The sequence below is a fragment of the Dendrobium catenatum genome, unplaced genomic scaffold (assembly GCF_001605985.2).
Source record: "Dendrobium catenatum unplaced genomic scaffold, ASM160598v2 fragScaff_scaffold_1651, whole genome shotgun sequence".
NCBI lineage: Eukaryota > Viridiplantae > Streptophyta > Magnoliopsida > Asparagales > Orchidaceae > Dendrobium > Dendrobium catenatum.
The window spans coordinates 132164-147472 of record NW_021320113.1 but is presented as its reverse complement, the minus strand read 5'-3'; the positions used below and the strand labels follow the sequence as shown (position 1 = coordinate 147472).

The 15309-nt window shown below is 33.8% G+C and overlaps 1 protein-coding gene across 1 annotated transcript; it reads left to right on the top strand.

Moving 5' to 3' along the window:
- Nucleotides 1-1764: 1764 nt before the first annotated feature.
- On the top strand, nt 1765-14430 carry LOC110109893 (shaggy-related protein kinase gamma-like). The gene is made up of 13 exons (XM_020841100.2): nt 1765-1959; nt 8126-8292; nt 8371-8463; nt 10433-10492; nt 10585-10857; nt 11033-11107; nt 12734-12790; nt 12866-13006; nt 13105-13155; nt 13231-13326; nt 13398-13481; nt 13569-13671; nt 14323-14430. Exons 2-13 carry the CDS (start codon nt 8179-8181, stop codon nt 14403-14405), a joined length of 1230 nt encoding a protein of 409 aa, XP_020696759.1. The 5' UTR covers nt 1765-1959; nt 8126-8178; the 3' UTR covers nt 14406-14430.
- Nucleotides 14431-15309: the final 879 nt, after the last annotated feature.

The following is a 15309-nucleotide window of genomic DNA, read 5'->3' as shown; positions in this document are numbered from 1 at the left end:
GAAAAGATCCATAAGTTATTGTCGTTTGCAACATTGGTTATACTTTTATTTGACTTGGTTTTTGCATATTTAGCATTTGTTTATATCATCCATTCATTGGCAATTGAAAGATTAATAAATGTGTGAAAGGTAATAGTAAACCAACAAGTTTATGCAAAAAAAGCTTTTAATAAAATATTATAATTTTTTAAAATATTAAAATGATTTACATAGGGAACAAAAAAAAAAGAGAGAACTTTAAGAAATCAATAAAAAAAATAAATATTTTCAGCGGTTAACATTTTCTGACGTTTGAATCACCGTCAAATGAGTTTTCGTCGGAATTTTGTCGAAAAATAAATTTTTTTGCCGTATTTCTATTGTTACCGATGGATTTGGTCCGCTGATAACATGTTATTTTCTTGTAGTAGATGTTGGTCGTATGATTATAAGACAGTCTAAATAATAAATAAATAAAAAATTAGCAGGTTGGGTTTAGATGTCGTTCATTTTATGTTGAAATTAGTGTCTCATTTTGATATCATATACTGCACTAATCTCAACATAAAATGTGTGACATCTAATCCTATCATACCATAATATTCATCATGATATTCGGATTTTTTTTTTCGATAGAAAATTTGATTATCTATCCAATGATTAGAGTAAAATAAGATGTTTTAATATTTTTATTATTGAAGCTTCTAAAAATAAATTTGATGTTAAAATATATTTACAAGAGACATTTTTAACAAATAACATGGTAGTCAATTAAAATAATTAAGGTTTTTTTTTGAATTTTGTAGACTCCCTAATTAAATAATATTCATCAAATTAACATGTAAGCATAATCATATTACTACAATTGATAAAAAATGTACTTATCATCCCGATTTTATAGTAATGATGATAGTTCGAAAGTGTATGATGGAAGCCTCCAAATAAAGCTTCAATAATGTACAAAATTTAAAACTTATTGATTATCTCTTATGGTAATAAATCACACACACACACACACTCACACACACACACATATATATAATTAATTATATATATGATGCATGTATTTTATTAGTTAGATTTTAATTTCGCTCATTTAGAATCTATTCGGAGCATTTGTAATTATTAATAAAGATAATTGAGAAGTGTTATGAAGAAGATTAACATTTTAAAATAATAATTGTCTATAAAAATATATTTAATTATTAAAATTTTTAGATTTTTTAAATATCATATATTAATAAATTTGTCTATGAAAAATAAGTTTATGATAATTTTTAAAAATAATAAAAAATAAAAAAAACATTTTAAATTTATGATAATTTTTAAAAAATAATAAAAAAATAAGAAAAAATATTTAAACAAAAATATAATTATATTATATGAAAAGTTTGAAAAACAAAACAGTGAGAATGATGTTATCGGCATTTCTCGTTTTCCTTTTTGTTTTTTGTTTTTTGTTTTGGGAAATTCTCGTTTTCCTTTTTGTCATTCGTAAGAGTTTGGAAGGCAGTCCGCGCTAACATACTTGTAACAGTGACGTCTAAATAGACGCATTTAACAGAGACTCAAAAAGGACCAATAAAAAAACTATGGCATTCCTGCGGGAGAGCAGACGAGCGGTTGTGACTTGTCCGCAGGTTGCGAGCCGACGAGGCATTTGGTCAATGTCTGGGTGCATTGTTGAGTACCGTTAAGCTTAGAGAGGACAAAAGAGACATTTCACTTTCAAGTCTTCCATTTCACCATACCGCTCGTCAGAGCACTCGGCCTAGGTAGGCAGACCAAAAAAAAAATAATAATAAAAGAGAGATAAGAGAACGAAAGCACAATAATGTTGCTTCTCTTTTAACTCCGAAACCCTAAGCTAGATTCAGATCGGATGAAGTGACGAAGTGTTTGAGAAGCAGGAAAGGATGGGGCTAGTCATTCTTTAGCTCAGCTGATGTGACTTTGGTTTCAAAATCAGATTTTGATTGCGTAAGGATGCTTTGATTTCCTATCATGTTCTTTTACTCCTCATTTCGTACTTTTTTTTGGAGCGTCGTCATTTTAAATCTTGGTAGTTTGGGCTCGTTTATGTGATTTCAGAAGGTGATAATACTGTTTAAGTTCAGATCTTTAACTCCTTGAGCTTTCTAGAATGGTGAAGCTACGTTTCTGGAGCTAGAACACATGATTAATAAGTTTTAAGGTTAGTCTTAGTGCCCGTGCCCTGCTTCTTCAAGTGTACTGCTAGCTTTTGCTGTGATCAGACAAGCCGTTTTGGATCATCTTTATTTTAGGATTTAAATTTGGGAAGAAATTGAAATCTAGAAAGTTGTCAAACTAGTTTTATACGTTATTCCCTACGGAGAAAATTGCCTCAACAGAAAAAGTCTGGAGTACCCTCAGGATTAAAGGCATGTAGCTTCCATCTTTTCATACTGACCTTTACTGGCTGGTTAACATAGTTTGATGCCAAGGAAGGTTTAAACTGCCCTCAGTCAAGGCCAGTTTGAAGAGAGGGGTTCTCCTCATTGTTATTTCTTATTTATTGGAGTAAGATCTTAAGGTGGGTGTCTGTGTAAAGGAAAGGAAGAGTGAATTCTATTGATTCAATAAAATAAGCTAGCAAATGTTAGAGTGCGGACAACTATTACATCAATTAATATTGGTGATATTGCAAGTAATGCATTCTATAATTAATAAGTCCCCACTAGGTAGAGTTCTTTGAGAGTACATCAATCTTGGTGTGCAAACCATACAGGTGAAGGATAAAAAGAAGCTTGATTAGACAATTGATGAGTTGGCCAGTTGTATGGGTGTAGGTGAGCCGAGCTTAAGCAAACATCTCGTATGTTTGTGCTCGGCTCGTTAGAATTATTATTTTTGTTTTAAATTGGCTTGGGTTGAAATTTTTTGTGAACACTGTGTTTGTGTTCGGTTCGTTTGACTTTGAGCCTAACACGAGCTAATTTCGATCAAATGAAAATATATAAATAACTAGATGAACATGCTAGAATCATACATGTTTGCTTGCATACATCCATGCATGCAGTCGATGCATGAATTGAATGGTGAAAGTGCCATTTAATTGAGTGTGAAAGATATTGTAATATGCCAATGGTGGAACAATATTTTGTAATATCAACATGAAATGTGCTATGGAGGAGTTTGGCACAGTACTAGGTGATTGATAACTTGTAGGACAGTGGATCAACGATTTTTTGAATGCCAATCAAGCTATTATCTTTGATAAAGGGATCATCCATGTTAAATGGAAAATGTGAAGGGTTTATTTCAAGAAAGTTGCCATGCATGGGAGGGATTTGAGTTGACATAGGTAGTATAGCAATTGATGGAACACCATTTTGTTGCAGAAATGCGGATGTAAAAGGTGAGAGCTAGAGAGGAGGGAAATGAAATTAGGAGAGGTGGGTATATTTGTGGCAAGTAAGTTATTGAAGGTGCTATTGGAGTGATGGAGATCAATAAAGTTGTCCTTAACTGCTTAATAAAAGTAACATGTTGAGAATCATTTTTTGAGAGATGGGTTTCAAGCATTTGTGGGCACTTTGGGTTCAACAATAATCAAGGAAGACACAAGGATTTGGTTTTGGTTCTTTTTGTTAGCAAGCGCAAGCACCTAAATATTCGTAGTTTGAAGAGATTGAGAGAATCAAACTATTTTTGGGCATATAATGGAATAGTTAAACATCAATTTCAAAGGCACGAGTCCATAAATAGAGTGGAATAGAGTTATGATGGAGAATAGTGAGACTTACCTCAACACTATCTTGAAATGTCACTTGGAACGCCCATCATGTTTTGGTTTATGAGGTGGTGTAGTTAGATGTGAGATTCCATTCGTTGTTAGAAATTCTTATAAAGAGATGTATTTCATGCCATTTTTAAGTGCAAAGAGTGATAATAGATCTTTGGAAGAAATTTTCATCAATTGATTTAAAAGAACAACTTGCGCATCAAATTTGCATTTGAGAGGATATAGCCAAATGTAACGAGTAAAATGATCGATGACGATGACGTAATATTGTGATGTTTATAAGAGTGAATTTGAAGGGTCGAAACATTTGAGAAAATTAATTCTAATGGACTTTTGCTCAAGAAAGAAGGCTCTTAAATGATATTTGCTGATAAGCACTCAAATAATATGATAATTAAGCAATCTCGCAAACTGCCTCTTTCTCCACTAAGCAACCTTCTACGCTGTAACTGCTGTAACTTCCATAATTAGTGTAACTGCTATAGGACGGTCTCCTCCTCTATATAGTATGTACTATATGGGAAGTTTAACAAGGCAATAAATCAATAGTTATTCTTCTCTATTTTTTATTCTCTGCACTCCGCGTAACTTCACTTGGTATTAGAGCTCTAGCATAACAATAAGGTCATCTTCTTCCTCTTTCCTCATGGACGACACAACCAACTCGTCAACAAACATCCTGTCCTCTCAAAATATGGAGCCATCAAGCATGACGGACAATGCCATCCCTACCTCTCTCAAATTTCTGATGTCAAACCTCAAACTAATTGTGCACATCCAACTCATAAGTGACAACTACCCCATATGGCGTCTACAGGTTCTCAAAATTTTCTTTGCTAATAGATTAGAAGGTCCTCCACAATCGACGATCTCCTACCAAATCCCCAATACAACACCTGACAGCTCTTAGACCAGAACTTAGTTGTCGCCCTCTACCCCATCTCTCCACCATTCTCCCATGCATACTTAATATTAATTCCTGTTTTGAATTTTTGCTTACTCTTGAAAAACGCCTTCAACCCACCAACCAATCATGAGTAATTCAACTTAAAAATGAACTCCATGATATATCCTTGAAAGATTGCACCATGACACAATACCTCTCTCACATAAAATCCCTGGTTGACAATATCGCCGTTGTTGCCTTCGAGATTGATACTGAAGACATCATACTATACATTCTTAATGGCCTACCACCTTCTTATTAAGCCTTCAAAACTTCTATAAGAACCTCCCTATCTCCCATAAGCCTTGAAGATCTATACTCCTAATTGATCTGTGGAGAAATTCACATGAACAGTGACCACTTGAAGCACTTCTCTACTCCTCATCCCTCCATGGCTCTCTCTGTTAGCAAAGGCTGAGGTTCTCGCCCCAGCAAGGGACGCTCGATTTGCCCTCCCAATCAAAGCAATCATCACCTACTTACCGCGGAGGCCAAAACACCTCTATTCGACGCCCAACCCGCCAGATCTATGGGAAAACATGTCATACCGCCCTCAATTGCTGGCACAAATGCAATTTACAATACACCCTTCCCTTGCATCGCCAGTCACCGATCTTCTAACTCATCAGTAGATGCCGACTCTTGACTGGTATCTTGATTCCAACGCTTCTGCTCACTTAACTGCATACCTCAACAACATATAACAACCTCCTTCTTACACAAGAGATGACTCAGTGACTGTGGGCAACGATTCTTCTCTTCCCATCCTTAACACTGGACAAGGTCTACTACCCACTCCATTCTCCACCCGTAAGCTATTACTTCACAATCTTTTACATATCCCATCTATCTCACAACCTTCTCTCCATCAATAAACTAATCTATTATAACCATTGCTCTGTGTCATTTGATACCATGGGCTTCACCATTAAGGATCTCTTGACCAATCAAGTTCTACTTCATGGCCGTTGACGGCCTCTACCCGGTGTTAAAACACACATTTCGCAAGCCTTTAATTGCACTCTCCGCAAAATCCGGGTCTCACTCTCTCTGGCATGCTTGCCTCAGACACCCTCATCAGCAAATATTAGCTTCCCTTACCAAACAGCATCACCTCCAATTTAAAGATGATATATCTTTTATTTGTCACTCTTGTAATGCGGATAAAAGCCACAAACTACATTTTACAACTTGAACAATACAGATGTCAAAGCCGCTTGTGCTCGTTCATTCGGATGTCTGGATACCTTCGTCGGTTTCTTCTCTTAATGGCTTCAAATACTATGTAACATTCATTGACGATTTTTCTCGCTTTTGTTGGTTATTTCCCATGATCACAAATCATAAACTACACACAAATTCATTTATTTTGCCAAAATGATGGAAATTTTTTTTCAAGCAACGCATAAAAATATTACGATCAGATGGCGCTGGATAATACACCTCTACCACACTTCTCAAATTCCTCTCCGACAATGGTATTACACACTAATTTAGTTGCCCTTACACTCCTAAACAAAATGGCATTGATGAACGCAAACACCGACACCTCATAGAAACCACTAGTACCCTCCTTCATGCCGCTCACCTTCCACTTTCATTATGGATGGAGGCTCTCCTCGCCACTACTTATCTCATTAACAAATTGCCCTCTTGCTAATCCAATAAAAAACCTTCATACCAGCTTCTATATAACAAAGTTCCAACCTACTATCACCTAAAAATATTTGTATGTTGTTGATCTTATTTTTGTATGAGGTCATCAGGATGCATCCAGACTTCTACCTATTGATCTGATGGTTTATAGGCACCCAATTGTCAATCATCTAGAGTTCAATTCAAATCTCAATCCAGACTTTAGTTCAATCCTTAATCCAGACTTTAATCCCAGCTTTAATCCAGACCTTAATCTAGATTTTAGTTTAGACTTCAAGCCAGACTTCAATCAATTCAAGCTTCAATCAACCCAAACTTCAATTAATCCAGACTTCAATTCAATCCTTAATCAATACTCTAATTAAACTTCAATCAATCTTCAAACAAGCCTTAATCAAACCCTCAGAGACCATAACAATCAACTGTATTTTACAGCTCTATGTTTTCTTCAAACAGTACAGTGCACTGAATAGGTTATAAAATTTATGGTAAAAACAACAATACTATTGTATATCATTTTAACTATCCAGTCTTATTTTCAACTAAATTGAACTTCCTTTCTTAAAAACACTTGTATTTACATGGCTCACATTGAGGAACATCTAAGATTAACTTCAAATGATTTTTCCCCTTTAATAATTTGCCATTATAGGTGGAGCAATTCTTTCCATACATATTAATTACATCACTGTATTGTCTTTTGAGCTCTAAATTAAGTCTTGACGGAAGTGTATGACCATTAGTCAACAGGCTATCCAATTTGACATTAACATTAAGGATGATTAACTAATTTAAATTTTATAGTGAAATTTTGTTTGAACTTTTAATACCAGCCTATGATACACTTTTAAGTGTATAAGTGCATTTCCATTTTTTTTTTGTTTTGTTTTGTTGAAGATTATAAATGTTTTTTGAGGTTTGAGATCATGGTCTAACATGACATTTGGCAAGGACACCATTCTTGAAATGAAAATTGAGTCCGTAGACCAACTCACTGGATGACAGTATCCCTTTGTGACAAGGAGATACTGATAGGAAATCCTTTAGTTCGCAAGTAATCCATGAGGAAATACTTGAGTTCGCAAGCAACCATAGCAATAATTGGCCCAAAACAGCGAGAAAACAAGAAAAATCTGGATGAAAATCAATCCAAGAGTGATAGAATGCAATAGAAGAATCAAAATAAACAAACTCCAAGTAAGATACAATTGATCCTCAATTCGAGAGGAGGATCGTATCTCCCAAATCTCTATATTGTGAATCTAGAGCCCAAGACACCAATGAGACTCCAAGAGAACAACTCAAAGCATGCATAACCCTAACCCTAAACAAGCCATACTATTAATACATTAATTCCCTAATTCAAAAAATAAAATAATTCCCTAATTTAAACTTCCTTAATTCAAAATTTTCCCTATGCATAACCCTCTTTTTTTAATTCTCCTAGTGGGGCCCACTAGTTTGGGTGGCAAGAAGAAAGGGTTGCGGCACTTGTCCGCCTCCTGTAGATTTGAGCTGGCCTTTGGGCCGGTTGGCCAAAGGCCGGCTCAGGTTGAACCGGCCTAACAGATACATGCAGTTTAGAATAATAAGGGTTCAAGCCATATTCTACATTTCTTAAACTTTAATAACAGGCTACAGAAAAAGAATGGAGGATGTGTTAACATGATATCTTCTCATGTTCTTAGGATTTTCTTTCTTCTGAGGTGGCGAGCTACAAGGTTTTTTCTGCTTGCTGCTTAATGTTGTCTTTCTTTTTCTGATTTAATTCTTGACAGGTAAAGATTACGGGAATTGTAGACTAATATCTGTAGAGTCTCTTTAGAGAAATATGGCTTCTGTGAGTGTTGTGCCATCATCAGGATTGAAAAATTCAGTTGGAAATAATGTTGTTGTGGATAGACTTCTGGAAGAGTTGGCTGATATGAAAATTAGAGATGAGAAGGTAATGAATGTTCTTTGGTTTTCCTGTCTATGCTATTAGATGTGTTTTCATCTTCTTAAATTTAATAAATTGCTACAGGAAGTAGAAACAACGGTAATTGATGGAAATGCCACAGAGACGGGTCATATAATTGTAACCACCATAGGCGGTCAAAATGGACAGCCTAAACAGGTGAATCTTTGATTTATCCTATAGTGCGTTTCTATGCTGTTTATGAAGTGTTGTTATTGTGAAATTTACTTGTAAATTAAAATTCTTGATCCGGTGGTGCTAGCATAATTTTTAATTTATCATGAATATTTGAGAGTATTTTAATATTTTGTCTTTTAGATTTCATTATTTTGTTGGAGTTATTATAGTTAGTGTCATTAAGTTTGTTAATAAATTTTTTTGTTTTTTATTAATATTTAAGTACTTTGTTAGCAAATTTAGTTAGTAGTTTTTTTGTTATTCTATCTGTAAATATGAGCAATCTTCAATTTTGTAAGATAATTTTTGGCATGAATTTTTTTTTATGTAGAGATTATTTTTAATATATGCTGGGTTTTTTTATCATTGATCAAGTGGTAGAGCTGAAGAATTTCTTTCTAGAGATGCTATTATTTCATGTAGGCATGGAGCTTGCTTTTTATGGTGCTTCCTTTTCTTCAATTTGGAATTTTGCCAATGATATTTAGAGCTTAAGGTTGCATCATGATATCTTCTAGATGTTGGATATGATATAAGGTCAGTTAACTGGGTAACAAAAAGTAGTACTAAACAAAATTAGTTTAGTTATGACTTATGATTCAGGACAAATTTAATATAATTATTCGAGTTGTATTCTTATTTTCAATGGGAGGTGCAATCCTATGGTATTTCTATGTCAAACAGCCAACTCATAAAAATTCTTTGAAAGAAACAATATTTTTATTCCTAAAGATTTAAATTTACTTAAAGAAAATTAATAACATTTTTTTCAAATTTTGTGGTGAAGTGTTGTTAAAAATAAAACCAAATTGGTTTGATATGCAATATAACTTTAAAGAACAATATTCGACATTCATTTATTTTAGAGATCAACTGCATGGTTATTTTAATTGAATAAAATAACTAGTGTGATTGCATCGTTTCTTTGGCTTGAAGATTTTGCAGCAAAAATATTTTCCCAAATAATATTATAATATCTATATCATTAAAGTCTTAAATAAGTTACTATCCTCCAAAGACCATGGATAATACTTTCTATAGTGCTTTAAAATTGAGAAATATTATAATTAGTCTCTTTTTAGGAGTACTGCAACTTTGATTAATACTTGTAAGGGAGAATAATTTATATATCTCAATCTAAGCCTTTCTATAGTTTTTAAGGTAGCAATTTATTAGTATTTTTTTAGCAATTTATTAGACCTTTTTTTTGCCATTGCTTTGCTTTTTCTTGGCAGTTTATTGGTTTGTTACGTTGTTGAAATTTTTTTACCAATTTCATAGTGTTTTGGTAGTTGGAGATTTGTTTTTCGCTTGTTACTTCAATCTATAAATATGAAAGTTCTAAGTAATATATGATATTTTATTGCATGAAATAAATTTTTTTTTTGTGTGGATGTGGAGACTCTTATTCATCTCTCTCGTGGATATTGATCATTAATCAAATATAAGAGCCAAATAATGAAATCTTGAAGAGGTTATTTTCTTGTACAAGCATGAAACTTGCATTTTGTCTTTGTTCTTTCTCTATTCACCTCTTTCTTCTTCTTCTATATTTATCATTATCGTTTGAAAGTGACGCTTAGTCAAATTTGTTATAATTTTGGATTTTTGTGTGAATTTCAATCATGTGTATAGCTTTCTTGATCGTTAATTCTACCAGTTAATTCTTGTTTTGGGGCCATAGAACTTTTGTCTGTATTGATTTTTAACATTTTTCAACTTTAATCAAAGGTAATCCAATTGATTTGGCTTAAACCTTGTGTCCTATCAATTTTTTTAATGTGCTTGTTGCATTGTTTTTCTTTATTTTCTGAGCTTATAATTTGTTTTGTCATATTGACTTGGTTCAGGGAGATGCTTATTATCATATACGACTTTTATCATCTCATAACAAGCGCTTGTGCTTATATGGTGTTTATTCTGATATTGGTCTATTTATCTTATTCTGCAGACCATTAGCTACATGGCAGAGCGTTCTGTAGGGCATGGTTCTTTTGGAGTAGTTTTCCAGGTTGTTTAAAATTACTTTACTGTCTCTGTATTGTGTCCTATTTTCGATTATATTTGTTTTACCGTGCTCCCGTTAAATCTCGTTATAATTAGGCTAAGTGCTTGGAGACTGGTGAAACTGTTGCAATAAAAAAGGTTCTTCAAGACAAGAGATACAAAAATCGTGAAATGCAGACGATGAGGCTTCTTGATCATCCAAATGTTGTCTCTTTGAAGCATTGCTTCTTCTCAACTACTGAGAAGGATGAGCTGTACCTTAATTTGGTCCTCGAATATGTTCCAGAAACCGTTCATCGTGTTATTAAGCACTATAACAAAATGAAACAGAGAATGCCATTGATATATGTGAAGCTGTATATGTACCAGGTAAGCAAGCACTTTTTCTCCCCTTCTGTGGATTTTTGTCTAGTCTTTGGACCTCTACTTGATCCTTATCCTATTAATGTTTCCTTATAACTTCTTTTGGATAATAACAGCATATGTTTCAGCTTAAAGTGTGAAATGTTATGGTAGGCGCACTCTGATTATTTTTTGTTGACAGATCTGCAGAGCATTGGCTTATATCCATGGAAGCATTGGTGTTTGCCATAGAGACATCAAGCCTCAAAATCTTCTGGTGTGTTTACTTTTTTCTTTTTTATAGAAATTTAAATCTTGCAAGCTAGAAGTCCAAATTCATTCGAGTTGATAACTTAAGAAAAGTTTTAGTTTCCCTTTATTCTACTCTAGAGCACTCGAACTTCTCAATGGTTTTGTTCTCTGGATAGGGATTAACTTAGAATCACCTCAATTCCTTAATATATCCACATTCTCCGATTTATACCGTTTATTGTGCTTGGCATCAATCTTTCACAGTCTAAATTTTAGCGGTTGTATAAGCCAACAAAATTTAGGCTTTGTTTGGGACAGCTTTCATACTGCTTTTTAAAACGGCTTTTTAATATAAAAATTTCATACAAAAATTTCAAATTCAAGAAATTTTTGTACTAAAATGCTGTTTTAGAATGCAAGAAGAAAGCCGTCTCAAACGAAGCTTTAATCAGTGGACCCGTGGTCGGACTGCTCTTCGAATGCTCAATTGAGTTGATGAAAAAATTGAGTTGGTTCACTCCTATCCTAAGCACCTTAGCCCAAGGAGTTGGCTAACTACAAATCAAATCAGCGGTTAGGTTTTGATTCATCATTACTCATCAACTTACCGGTTGCCAGTTACAATGGTCATTGAACCATAAGGGTGGCTCTATCTTTTACAAGACTTGAGTCATAACCTTGTCATACAAAACTTGCATCATGGCTGCATAGATGCCTAACATTCCATGATGTTTTAATTTCACTAACTTCAAATTTAATTGCATTTAATGACAACATTAAAGAGAGTTTACGTCTATTGATTTGAGATCCTCTGTTACAAACTCATTAATTACCCTTAGTTTTTGTTTGTTTATAAATTGCAAGTGGAAACCAAGTTAGGGTTGTAGATCAGGGCCTTGAAGTTGGCTTTGAACTCGGCTTGTATTCACACCACTCTTCAATGAGTGAAAGTAGTTGGGTTCATAATTATTATCATCATCATTAGCTACATCACTACTATCTTGGTCGGCAATAAGAATCCTCTTATTACAATTATCAATTTTAAACATTACACTGGTACATAAGATGTTAATTCTACTGTAAATCTTTTCATAATGAGCTATTGTGGTTGAGATACAGAATGGGAACTTTACAATCTTGAAAGTGTAGGTTGTCTAAGGAAGAAGTTTAATTTATTTGAGGTATTTAAAGTTTAAAAAAAAAAACATTCATTAAAGTACACGTACTACCCTGAAATAATCCAATTTTTTTTTAATATTATCTGATATGCTGAGGGAGCTATTGAGAGAGGGAAATTTTGTCTAATTTGATATATTCAAAGTATGGTTGCATGAATGTATTCTAATTGTAATCAAATTGCTTTATAGACGTGTTTAAGAGGTATCCAAGTTTCTTCTATTGTAAAATAAAAGATGACAAAGCAAATGTTGTGGTGTCTTGCCATGTATGTTTTTGTAGCATAGGTAAAATCAGTGAAAAGTATCCTCAACATAGAACCCCCTTAGCTATTGTAGAAGCGTGAGCTTGCTGAGTTTTTCGTCTTTCCATATTGTTTTTTTTTTTTTTTCATTGGCAATGGTTGTGGAAAAGCTTATTTCTGGCCAATGCTTAGCCATTCCATTCAACTGATGGTAATACTATTTATAAATAGGTGAACCCACATACACACCAGCTGAAACTATGTGACTTCGGCAGTGCAAAAGTTCTGGTATGCTCCTGCTGAATCTCTAATGGCGGATAAATGAATTTGGTTTGTTCATATTATATTTTTTATTTTTGACAGGTCAAAGGAGAGCCAAATATATCATATATTTGTTCTAGGTACTATAGAGCTCCAGAGCTGATATTTGGTGCAACCGAGTATACAACAGCCATTGACATTTGGTCTGCCGGTTGTGTTCTTGCTGAACTTCTTTTAGGACAGGTTTACATCTAAATCTGAAATTTTCTGTTGTAACGGTAAAAATTGTAAACATCTCATTACCTTACAGTTTGAATTTTTTTTTTTGCAATAACTTGCAGCCCCTCTTTCCTGGAGAGAGTGGAGTTGATCAGCTTGTTGAGATTATTAAAGTAAAATTCTCTCCCCATGTTACTTCACTCAAGAGTTTTATTCTTGCTCAGCTATGCTAAGTCTTTTCCATCTAGATTTTAGGCACCCCAACAAGGGAAGAAATAAAATGCATGAACCCAAATTATACTGAGTTCAAGTTTCCTCAGATCAAAGCTCATCCATGGCATAAGGTATTTTTAACGTTTCTCAAAATCTTTCATTTCATCATGGTTATAATTGTTGCTTTTCAAAATGGTATCAGATCTTCCACAAAAGAATGCCACCTGAGGCAGTTGACCTTGTCTCTAGGCTTCTCCAGTACTCTCCAAGCCTTCGGTGCACTGCTGTAAGTGAATATACTTGTGATGTTCAATTTTTGTCTTCTTGTTTTTAAAATTTTGTTTATCACAATGAGTACAATTTTTCATTGCAGTTGGATGCTTTGATTCATCCTTTCTTTGATGAGCTCCGCGATCCTAATACTCGATTACCAAATGGCCGGTTTCTTCCCCCACTATTTAACTTCAAACCTCATGGTATGTTTAGATTTACTTAAAGAGCTTCATACTCATAGAAAACAAAAATCTCAAAGTAATCCTTAGATTATTTGCGCATGGCCAATTTAGTTTTAGATTATCACGCTTCTCTAATTCAGTTGCTCAACTTAAAAGAGCTTCATACTTAGAGAAAAAAAAATCTCAAAGTAATCCATAGATTATTTGAGGTGGCCAATTTAGTTCTAGAGTATCACACTTCTCTAATTTAGTTGCTCTACTTTATAAAATTAATAAAAAATGATTGATATAAAACTAATCTGAATTAAGTCCCTTGACTATACAAAAATTGATCGTAGTTGAGAGACTAAATTAAACATGATATTTTGGGATTAAATTGACCGAATACGAATAGTCAAGAGACTATTTTGTCGATTATCTGAAAAGATGAAAAGAAGTGAGAGAATATCTTGATAAAAAAATAGTCCTGATAGATTTTATAATAATTAAATTGATTTTGAGATAAGTGCATTATATATATTAATTGATTGATCATGTATTACATTATCTCAAAATAAATTTAATTATTTTAGAATTCATCATTATCCAATTTTTTCTTTCCTATTGCTTAAATTGTTCATATAGTAGAACAATACTAAACTATTCACTTGAAACAAATATGATGTTGAACAGAGCTGAAGGGAGTTTCAATGGAGTTTTTGGTGAAACTCATTCCAGAGCATGCAAAGAAGCAGTGTGCATTCCTAGGATTGTAACTTTGTTGGATCTTATAATATCACCAAAAAAAAACCATGTGTTCATATGAGACAAGGGATTAGTGTTGTGTGTGGCAATATTGAAAGCCTCTGCCGTGTTAGTAAAATCTTTATTGCCTTGTTCTGTATATCATATACTCCAGATTAGTACCAGAGAGCGTTTAGTTGTTTAACTAAAAATTAAAAGAAGTATGTGTTAAGACCTGATTCCATCTGGGATATCTTTGTTGCCTTTGATTGCAATCTTTATTAAAAATATATGTTGTGTATTATTGGTAATCTATGGTTGTTAGTCTCTGATTCAGCTTATAATTCTGGTGTTTCTCTTCAACTTTGTGAAGTTTCTTGATAATTTGAATCAATAGCTGTGAGTATATGTGAATCAGTTTGATTTAAATTGTTAATTAAAGGACATCCCTTCTGCAAGTGCTTCTTGTTCTTTGCATCTCTTGGGCCTAGGAATCTTTACAGCGCTACTCCCCTCTTCGACAGTAGAAATTATTCTGTGCGGAGATTGGAAGCAGAACGCTGTCCGGAGATCAACTAGAATGTGCTATGCCATACCTATCCTTTTGTTGCTAGAACCAGAAAGAATATCCAAAATTACAAGCTGGATAGGCATTCCTCTTGTGATGGATGCTCTTGCTGTCGGTAAAATTTGACTAAACTTTGTGAAAATATGAGTTCAGGTTAAAAATGGGGTTCTTTGCTTGAAGAAGTTTTAATCATTGTGGATGGGATTTCACAGCTTTAAAGTGGTTTATGACTGGTCTGTGGTTTGCATTGGCTGTGGCACTTTTACTCATCCATAACCTATGCCCAACAATGCCTTCAGAGCTACCAAAAAAACCCTCTCCTGCTACTCAACCAAGGGTTCGAAATAGGAGCTATAAACCTTCTAAGC

Coding starts and splice junctions, on each gene's coding strand:
- LOC110109893 (XM_020841100.2), top strand. CDS start 8,179: ATGGCTTCTGTGAGTGTTGTGCCATCATCAGGATTGAAAAATTCAGTT. Junction 13,156..13,230: donor AGCTTGTTGAGATTATTAAA/GTAAAATTCTCT, acceptor TTTTCCATCTAG/ATTTTAGGCACCCCAACAAG. Junction 13,672..14,322: donor ATTTAACTTCAAACCTCATG/GTATGTTTAGAT, acceptor GATGTTGAACAG/AGCTGAAGGGAGTTTCAATG.